Consider the following 10,479-nt stretch of genomic DNA (forward strand, 5'->3'; position numbering starts at 1 on the left):
GGGGCTCTTCAAATTGGCCGAATCAGTAATACAATGTGATGTAGTGGCGGACAACTTTCCCTTATGATCTAACTAACACACAAATTGACTTTTTTTTTAATTCCCCCTTTTCGATATATTTGGCCGGGGAGGGTCTATATTCTCTTTAGGTGACCTATAATATATTTTTAGTAATGCCCCAAAGGGATAACTCGGCACCAAAGAGAAAAACCTAAATTAATGATGTTTGGGTACACGACAAACATTATCCACGACTTCGTCACTGCATGACCAGACTACCTATTTGAGATTTAAATAGACGTAGTGATCTCATAATTCAAACATTCATAACTTTCTTTTTATTGGTCCGATTTACTATTTCAAAATTTTCACCATTCTTTTTCTCTGATTTTTCTGTTTTTATACAAATAAACTTATTACACGGGTTGGATTGCCGTCTTTTGAATAGAATCGACTTCAAGGTTGTTGTCTCCACACCATGAAATACACTGCCAATGCATGGCCTCAAATAATCATCGTATATCAAACATGATACATTTTCCCTTGCTTTATATATTAGCTCCAAACATCGAGAGGCCTAATCGAGAACAGTCTGAATAAATCAAATGTTTGATCCAACCGCGCATAGTAATATTCACAGGCTTATATGTTATTTGCGTTAACTATTTTTATATTTCAAAATTGGTTTCATTTCATTATATTTATCTGATTTGAGCTCGGGGACCTGCCTTCAATGAGCCTGAGGACTGTTCTTCCGTAGGACCGCGCTTATCAAAAAACAAATCATCAATAAGATTGCATTATGCAAAATAATAATGATGAATGAATATTTAGAAGAAAAAACATGTAGGTAAAAAAGAAAATATATCTTAATTGTTTTGTTTCCTCGATATTTGCACGTCAATCAATATGCCTACATCAATGTATTTGTACTTACCTCATACTGCCGAAGATTGTAACTGTTTATAATTATACTGTACGATATATTGCAAATATCCAACTATTACACGTCTATGACTTTGATGGTATTCTTTTTAAAAACTCAAGTGATCAAGTGATCATTGTTTGGTCATGAAGACGATATCAGGAGGTCCTTATGAGGTTCAAAGTACCTAGAAAGAAGCAATGCAAATATTTGCTCTCACTACGCTATCGCCACTAATTAATAATCACCCTTAGCAACTTGCATGCATCCAGTTAGTTTTCTATCTCTATCACACCCGCTCAATGCTACGTGCAAGTGCATGTATCTATGTGGTTCATCATTCATGTTACGTACGTGTCTCTTTGCCCCCCCCCCCCCCCATGCTAACCCTATAAGGGCATGCCCTGATTGACTAGAACAAGTGATTCCAGTTGAAATATAAGTGGTTTCAACTATTTCATTTCAATTCATTTCATTTATTTCCACTTCTCATTAAAAAAAAAATATAGCAATTAACATAATAATTATATCTGATTAAAACAACAAAACAAGAAAATAGCACAACAATATTTAAAGAATTGAGAGAACCTAGAATTAATACTTGAGAATGTGGTAGAGCCAGCAGAGGCAATCGACCTATCAAGGGCTGGTCTCCAGAAGAAAAAAAAAGTATATACAGTGGCGGATCCAGGGGATTCAAGTGCTCACTACGCCCCCCCCCCCCCCTCCCCACTGAGCGAAATATTGGCCGGCTTGATTTTCAAATTTTTATTCAAAAAAAGACATGAATTTATCAGATAAAGTGGAAGGATAAATTAAAATTACTAACAATTTGGAAAAGACGTTCTTTGCTATCTTATTTATGTTTATGTCATGGTTTGATCTATAATCTTTAGGAAATAGACTCTATGCTCATCCAAGGCTCAACAGGGTTGTTACCAGAGAACTGAAGAAAAAAATGATTTAAATTTTGTGGTTGTGAGTTTGCTAGCAGGTATTTTTCTCACGTATACCTTCTCCGTACGCGTTACGTTTAGTGTTTCCCTTTATCATTTGCTTTATTTATGATACCGCACCCTGATCTGACTGACTGGAGCTGGAACTCATGAATCCACCATGATTTTACCACGGATCTCTTGGTTATTGGGAGCCGGAAAAGCACTATGTAGTAAGTAAAGCTAGGCGAATAATTTGTACACGTTGCTTTATATGTTAGAATTATCTGGTATTTGTTTAATTGCCATAATTAATGAATGCCGCTTGTGAAAGATGGAGCTCGTATTTCATGCATTGTCCTACGCATTCACATTCATGCAGTGTAAAATAATTGGTAATCAGTGACTTGAGCTTGAGTTTGTGTGTATCATATGCGTGTGTTATCTACTATCGAAAATATAGTTTCATTCTCAACTTTCATGTTACAACTTACATCAATCACTTTATGTCACCCATACTGTACATAGAGATCTACACAAGTTATTAAGGAAAACCTAGGGCACCTGGGGTTCGTTTCACAAAAGTAAATTAAAAACCATGATTTCAATACTAGCCTAATTACTATCCACTCCAGCAAAGCATTGCCATTAGAGAGTCAATGCTAATGCGTATTGATCTCTAGGCTCTAGCACTGCACTACTTGTTAATAGGCAGAATTGCACACACGAATAGTCCATGCACGCAATAAAGACGATGTGGCTGATCGGCAAGTTTGACAGTAGACTCACGATTTGAATTTTTAAATTTTTCTTTCCAATATCGGCAAGTTAAAAAAATAGCATTTTACTGCTATTTATTTAGGTGTCATCAATTGTCACTAAAGTACCAATTATTAGTGAAATCAGTTGAGTTTGGTACAGTGGTGTTTGAAATGTTGAGAATCAATAGCACAGCTTTTAAAAGTTTTAATACACAGCCAGTATGCAGCTAAGTGTGATACTATCAAGTATCGGCTAAAAAAAAGATTAATATGAATGATTTATGATGTATGTCTTTATTTCATTCAAACTTTTTCATAACTTCTTCATAAGGCAAAATATTTGTTTCATTTTACCAATTATCTGGAATAATTTCCTGGCTGAAATTTGCACAGCACCGCCTGTAGATGATTCTGTGATTGGGATCGACAGTCACGTTGTAAAGGTATTTATGAAAAGGCTTGAAAGTGTGAAAAAAGAGGTGTGTTAATTATTGTTTGCTATAATACATTTTCTTTCCCCTTGCTCTAGATCCGCCACAGTTCTTGAATCCATACCTGGCTTCGACGACCAGCTGCATACGTTGGGCTTCAAAGAAAGCCAGTAGCTCAAAGAGGAATACTGGCGGGAGGAGTCCAGGAAAAAGACTTGGCCCAAAGAAGACCCATGGTAATTGAAGATCAGTTTTTATCTGCAACTTTAGATTGTTCCCTAGGTATAGTTGATTATGTGCATCATAAGTTCTTTGTCAATTTATTTTGTTTAAAATGAAAAACGTCTTCATGTTATGTTTGTTAAGTCATGGTCATATGAGGTTTTCATTTTTTGATCAAACAAAATGAATGAAAGACCAGTTGTAAAGCCCCACTGCACAGAATAGAGAAATTGAAAATATCAACGCATCCTCATTTGAATTCAGTTTAGGGTATGATAAGGAACTGTTCAGATTATATTAAGTCAAGACAGTAAGATCAACTACATGTACAAAACAAAATGTACATGTACCGTATGTATTTGTTTTTTGTTTTGTCGCTATTGTTCAGATACATTGTAAGTACCGGTAGTTTATTCTGCAATTTTAATCATGATTCATGTCATAATTCAGATACATGTAATACCAGACTATTCCCATAATCCATTTTCTTTTTGTGCATATTTCAGGTCAATACGCGTATGAAAACCAGATACTGGTCCGGCAGAAGATGAACTTTAGATTCTACCCTGGTCAATTTGTAAGTGGTTGTGAAATAGTTTTATTTTATAATGGATCCCTTAGTTCACCAAGGTCCAAAATCCTTACCATTGTACTAATGTCATTTGGCAAGATAGAAATCTGCATTCTTGACTCTTGACTGAGAGTGTAAGTTTCAACTCCTAAGTACATGTATGTGGTAGAGAAACTAACCTGTGAATGATCTAAAGCCTTTCTGTACTAGTTTGGTAAGGGGGATTAGACCACCCTGCAAGGCCACTGACAGGTGGTTATCTCATATCAGCTCTCAATTAACATAAGAGAAAGGGGATCATGGGGGACAAACGGTCACTGCTTAGGCATTGCTTGTTAAATATAGAGGGCGTAAGTAGCTATAAGTGGTGCAGTGGGGCTTTAAACGGACTTGGTAGCATTGTTCAGATGAGAGAAAATGGTGCTAAGGTAGTGACCTCAATGCTAGATGTACAATTAAAGATAATCTGGAAGTTTGAGTGAAAACAGACCATTATTAATGATAACAATTGGGAAAAACTGATCTGATCTGTTTCTTAATTCTCCCAACTATATTATTACACTTTAATTACATTTTAGGTGAATGTAAAAAAACAAAGCAATGAATTGGCTCTATATACCATTCCACACATTCAAGTGTTGAAATATTTTTTAAAGCCTTTCTTATTTACATGGAAAAATGGTTGGGAGAATTTTTATAGTACCTTTAACATACAGATCAAAATATATCTTTGCGAATCGCCCCCTATAATGACCTTTGACCTCTGACCCCTCTATAGGTGAAGACAGGCAGAGACAAGACACTAGTAGCCCAAGTGGCTGGGACGATTCGCTTCTCTAAAGAAAGATGGCACCCCAACCATAAGACCCAGTTTGGAAGGGAGATCGCACCACAGATGTCTGACGAGGAGATGGAGAGGACTTTTGTGCATGTCATTCCAGAGAAGGAGGTTGGCAATTTCACACTGGTAGAACAGGTGTAGGAATCCCTCTTTTTGGCCATGTATTGCATTTTGGATGTCAGATGTGGTGATTTAGGGAACATTTGTGCGTACATGGGATTCCAGAGGAGGAGGTTGGCAATTTTACACCGGTATGACAGGTGAAAGAGGTGGGAGGTTGCACCCCTGATATCAAATGATGGTGCGGCAGAGAGGAACAATCAAGCTAAACGTGTGAGAACCCATTCTGTTGGGATACTCCACTTCTGTTGAAATGATGAGAAGAGGAGTCATGAGTGTGATACTGGAAGAGAAGGTTGGATCGTTCAAAATGCTGCCATTGGAATGAGCAGTTACAAACATTGGAGGATTATTAAAGGAACTATCCATTTGCATGAGAATACAAATCACCATTGATGAACAATACTATGTCTTATTTACAAAACCTTTTGCTATCCTTCTTCAAAAGTAAAACACCACTTTTGTTTTCAGTAAGGGATCAAAACAAGTTGAGGTTGCACCTATTCTGTGGTGTTTTGCGGGGTGTTGAACTCTCACTGAAACCAATGGTGCGCAGTCTTTTACCAACATTCTATCATAAATTTGTTTTTCATAAGTAATAATATATCTCACACTCGTATACAAGATCAAAAGTATATGGAATACCATCCCTATTCTTCACCTTTTTAAAACTAACAATTCAGGCTTGGCTTTTTAGAGCAAGTTTCATTGAGATGAACATAAAATGCCCCTCTCCCCTCCATTTTAATAATAATGATAATATTTAATTTTTATATAGCGCTTATTACAAATGTCTCTAAGCTATTTAGAAATATACTACTACCCCGGTCATTGGATTCAGTGCTTGCCCGCACACACTGTGTGCAGGTTAATATCTTGCCAAAGGATATTAGTGCTGTGTCGGGATTTGGTATACAGGTTCAAAATATTAAAAAAACATTGCAGATATTGTATTAGTTGTCTCTGTCCCAGACCATGCTTCAAGTGGCTGTTGGTTTTTACCCAGTGTTCTATGGTCCCTATTACACTGTGTTGTAATTGTTTTATGTGGATATACAGGAAAGCCTGCTTGTAGGAGATAAAGAAGCTAAACGATACTTTTACATCGGTGAGGATGAATAAAAAATTAAAATGAATTATTTATCAGACATCTACAGTGATTCTTTATTATTATAGCATATCCCCCTTTGTAAATATGAAATCCAATACATTGTGCCTGAGGCATCGTGCACTAATGCTGGTGTAAAGTTGGAGAAAGAGCTTGATAGAATGATATAGGCTACAGGAAGGTGGAGAAAGTGGGGTAGGAATGGAGTATTTGGTCAAGAGTGCAAGAGGGTGCAGAGATTAGGTAGAGCTCCAAACTAAACCTTTGTGGAAGGGGTTCTAGATTGAACTTTTTATATTCTGTATGCATGACCGCTGTGTCAAAACTTCAAAAACATTTGGGGTCTGGACTTGGATTTTGGACGCCCATGTACCCTGGGTGCCTGTTTCACAAAGCCTTTTTATAATGACAAATGACAAAAATCAGTGACAAATCTGCTGATAACCAATCAGAAGCAAGGATTTCAGTAGCTTATAACAAAAAACTGTCATTTGTCACTGATTTTGTGAAACACCCCCCTTGGCGCCTGTTAGTGTCGAGCCCTGGATTACAGAAGAGAGATGAAGAGGGAGAGGAGACAGAGGGCAAAAGTGAGGGAAGGCATGATAATGTTTGTGTATGACTATGAGCAATATGGGGTTGCTTTTAAACACAAGTTTCAAAGCACAGTGAAAGAGGGGGTGCATCACAGGTTAAAATATAACAAAAAGGGAGACTTGTATCATTTTTTTCCTGACAAAACAAAAGTTAAATCAAATTCACTCAGGGGATCTAACTTCATCTTCCTGTAGACCCAGGGATTTGAAGTGCAAAACTTTGGGATATTCTAATTAGTTGTGTTGTCGTATACCTTGCCTACAAATGTTGGTGATGAAAGCTTTAACGAAAGGGTAATATACACTATGAACATGACGGACAAAGAAAGCGGACAAAATATACAGTGCCTCAGGTAGACAAAGGAACATCCCTTCACTGCTATTATGTAAAAAGGTGAATATGCATGTGACACCTGTTCTACACATTTTTACATAATAGCAGTGAAGTGATGTTCCTTTGTCTACCTGAGGAACTGTATATTTTGTCCGCTTTCTTTGTCAGTCATGTTCATAGTGATACCATCGCTGTAATGTATTTTTTAACAGCGCCATCTTGCGGTAAAGGCGTACAGAAAGCAATTTCCAGTTCCTATACCAAAGCATCATCACACGGACCTCGTGCAATTGGTAGTGCATTGTGGGACATGGTCAGAGGCCCCCCCACACTTTTTCAGGTACCCCCAAAGTTCTCTTTTTCCTTTCTAAGAACTGCCCCTTCCCCCTTCTAATATGTACCCCTTTTCCTTATAATGAAGGCACCCCCCCCCCCCTCTTTTCATAAGATCCCCTTCACTTTCTCATAACTGTCCCTTAATTCTCGTCTCTGATAAATTTCCCTTTTACAATCTGATAAGTACCCCTTTTCCTTTGACAGCTGCACCTTTATGTTTGCAATAATTGCCCCTTTTCCATTCTCATAAGCGCCCTTTTTCATCTTCGGTAAGTGCCCCTTTTGACGTACGAGAGCTTCCAAGAAGTATACCCCTTACCACTTATGATATATGTACCCCCTTCACCTCTAATAATTGCCCCTATTCAAATCTGACAGGTGCTTTTTTATTTTGATGAGTGTCCTTCTTTGTTGTTGCAATTATTGCCCACTTCCCCTTCTGATAAGTGCCCCTTTTATTTTTACACGTGCCGTTGTTCATCTTTGTTGAGTGTCCTTTTTCAGGTGCAGTAAGTGCCCCATTTTCACCTCTCTTTCTCTATTAGTTAAATAGTCTCCCCCTCCCAACCCCCTTCTCTCTCTCTCTCTCTCTCTGCTTCCACTTCCCGTCTCTTAACTGATCTCTGATTTCCTCTTGCTCTCATTTGCCTTTCCTCTCCAACTTCTTGACATTCTATTCAAAGACCTTATCTCTCTCTCTCTCTCTCTCTCCCTCTCTCTCCCTTTCTCTCTCTCTCTCTCTCTCTCGCTCTCTCTCTCTCTCTCCCTCTCTCGCTCTCCCCCTCTCTCTCTCTTACTCCCTCTCTCTCTCTCTCTCTCTCTCTCTCTCTCGACCTAGTATTTGATGGATGAAGAAATGGAAATAAAAATGTAGATAATCGATATACATGTACATGTATAATAGTATGTGAAAATATAGGCGAGCGTGAGATGAAGAGAAAGAGAGGAAGCCTTAGGGAAGGAGAGGGGGAAAGAATGAATATTAGAGAGAAAGCCGTGCAGTAATAATCTAAAGAGATAGAAAGATAAAGAAACGGGACATTTGAGCTGCTAGATGTCATATTACTTGATTTTATTCATGGAGGATTAGGCAATGCATGACACTGGATAATATTTCTAAGTTAAATGCCTTTTAACGTGTGATATTCGTCGATAAACTTTTATCCCGCAAATATAGATATATGTGATAAAGTTAGACACCCCCTCCCCCACCCGCCAAGGCCTGGCGGAGTTAACAGACCAACATTGAATGTTTGATGTATTTAATCTTTATAACCCTTCCTTTGCGGGTCGGAAACTATCGAAATAACATGTCTCCTCATACCTCACCAATAAGATTCAAACAAATGTTACCGTATACTTATAGTCGTATGATTATGAATTTATATATCAATGTTTACATTGTAAATTAGATGTTTTATTTGTAAAACATATTTTAAAGGGTGACACAACGATTACAATGGTTGAAATTTGACTAGTCGATCATACCCTTAGGCAATATCTATGAGAGATAAGAGATTGTGAAAAATATCATATACCTAAACGTAATCAAACAAGTTTTCATCTATTCATGACAAGAATAATAATTATGAAATTGATTTGCAATGTCAGATGATTGAGTTCAGCCCATTCAGTCCCGGGTGTGCAAGTGTTTGCTTTTGAATCTCCAACACAAGATGCCACGTTCCTGTAAGATAAGGAAGATGTATATTGGTTATCGAGTCACAACAATTAATGTTGTAGTTTAATGTGTAACGGTTGAAAATTGATACAGTATAATACCGTTACTATTCACACTGCCCTCCGTCTCCTCTCCCTAACCCCCACTTGAATCTTCTTCTTCTTGAATCTTACCATCCTCTTTTCTTTTCGTTCTTTACTATATACACCATCATGTTCTTCTTCACTTTTCTATATCTCCTTTATATATAACATGGATTAGGTTTGTACAAATAAGAAATTTAAAAAAATTAGAATTAGAGGCCAAATCTTCTCCAATTTTCAAAAATTATAGCATGTTGTAAATAAATCAAAGGTTAAAATGCTAAATATCACGGGCGTATAAACACCAATCAGGTGATTTTCATGAAGAGCAATTTAGGCCTAGGTTTCGGTAATTTCGAGCACACTATTTAAATTTGCCGCACAGATATATCAGATACTAGTAGTTGGTTGATTTTAATTGGTAAAGCACTGGTAATCAAGTACCTGGTAATCATCTACTGGTTTTCAACTGGTAAATCAACTGGTAATCATCTACTGGTAAATCAACTGGTATATCAACTGGTAATCATATACTGGTTTTCAACTGGTAATCATCTACTGGTTTTCAACTGGTAATATCAGCTGGTCTCAGATGTTAAATGGATTTTCAACTTGTCCCATGCAGTTGGTGGAGTTTCAATTTCAGTAACCTACTGGTCCCAGTTAAAGGTACTATGTCCCATTTGCAGACCCAAAAAATGAAAAAGTTAAATTCCAACTGCATTTGAAAGATAATACTAATTTATAACTTCCCTGAAAAAAAAAGGGGGGGGGGGGCTTGAAAATGTCTTCAAGTGGGAAAATATTGACTATTAGTTGTCAAATCGACTTTAGGGCTATAGAGCCCAAAAGTAATAGTCTTGATTTTCAGACAATTGTACCAAATGGTCATACGTTTTATGCAGCGCAAAGATTCAATCAGTTTAATCTTGGCCATCACAAGAAGTGGGTTATTGATGTAGACAAATGCTCATTTACCCTTTACAACTCTTTTCATGGATGTTATTACCAAAGAAGAAAAAAAGCCAGTCAGTCACTCAATAGTGTCTGACAGTGAAGTCTAGCAAGTAAACAGGTTTCCTTGCATAATTTGAATATGAGGACACTGCTAACGTTTAAATTTCACAGATAGGACATACATGACATATTCATAATTCCTGCAAAGTTCTACAGCATTTGAGGTTGGCTGCAAAAGGGACATAGTACCTTTAAAAGGGTATTCTTACTGGTCCTAAAGCTCAAACTTGTATTTTCTACTGGTTTCCAACTGGTACCAGTAATCTACTGGTCTCTCTCTCTCTCTTTCTTTTACACCTTATTAACATGCTCCAAAATTTGCGCTATCCATCTCCCATTCTATTATTGATAACAATCCAAACGTACTTCTTGCTTTCCCATTCCCTTTTAATTGCGTCAATATTGCTCAAGACATGCATACCACCTAGACCATGCTCAATCATCTCGAAAATCACTTCCATAAATACATATGAAAACCATTCATTAATCCAAAACAGAAATACAAACAAGCACATCAA

The 10,479-nt window shown here is 37.3% G+C and overlaps 1 protein-coding gene across 1 annotated transcript; it reads left to right on the forward strand.

Annotated features, from left to right (window-relative positions):
• The first annotated feature begins 1,972 nt into the window (after positions 1-1,972).
• On the forward strand, positions 1,973-5,954 carry LOC115929739 (39S ribosomal protein L27, mitochondrial-like). Its single transcript, XM_030999674.1, has 4 exons — positions 1,973-2,093; positions 3,151-3,288; positions 3,781-3,851; positions 4,624-5,954. Exons 1-4 carry the CDS (start codon positions 2,042-2,044, stop codon positions 4,825-4,827), a joined length of 465 nt encoding a protein of 154 aa, XP_030855534.1. The 5' UTR covers positions 1,973-2,041; the 3' UTR covers positions 4,828-5,954.
• Positions 5,955-10,479: the final 4,525 nt, after the last annotated feature.

The sequence above is a fragment of the Strongylocentrotus purpuratus genome, unplaced genomic scaffold, assembly GCF_000002235.5.
Source record: "Strongylocentrotus purpuratus isolate Spur 01 unplaced genomic scaffold, Spur_5.0 spur5_contig_861, whole genome shotgun sequence".
NCBI lineage: Eukaryota > Metazoa > Echinodermata > Echinoidea > Camarodonta > Strongylocentrotidae > Strongylocentrotus > Strongylocentrotus purpuratus.

Excerpts from the sequence above, each read along its gene's own strand:
- LOC115929739 (XM_030999674.1), top strand. The coding sequence starts at position 2,042 with ATGATTTTACCACGGATCTCTTGGTTATTGGGAGCCGGAAAAGCACTA. Across the intron at positions 3,289-3,780 it reads TGGCCCAAAGAAGACCCATG|GTCAATACGCGTATGAAAAC; the intron begins GTAATTGAAGAT and ends TGCATATTTCAG. Across the intron at positions 3,852-4,623 it reads GATTCTACCCTGGTCAATTT|GTGAAGACAGGCAGAGACAA; the intron begins GTAAGTGGTTGT and ends ACCCCTCTATAG.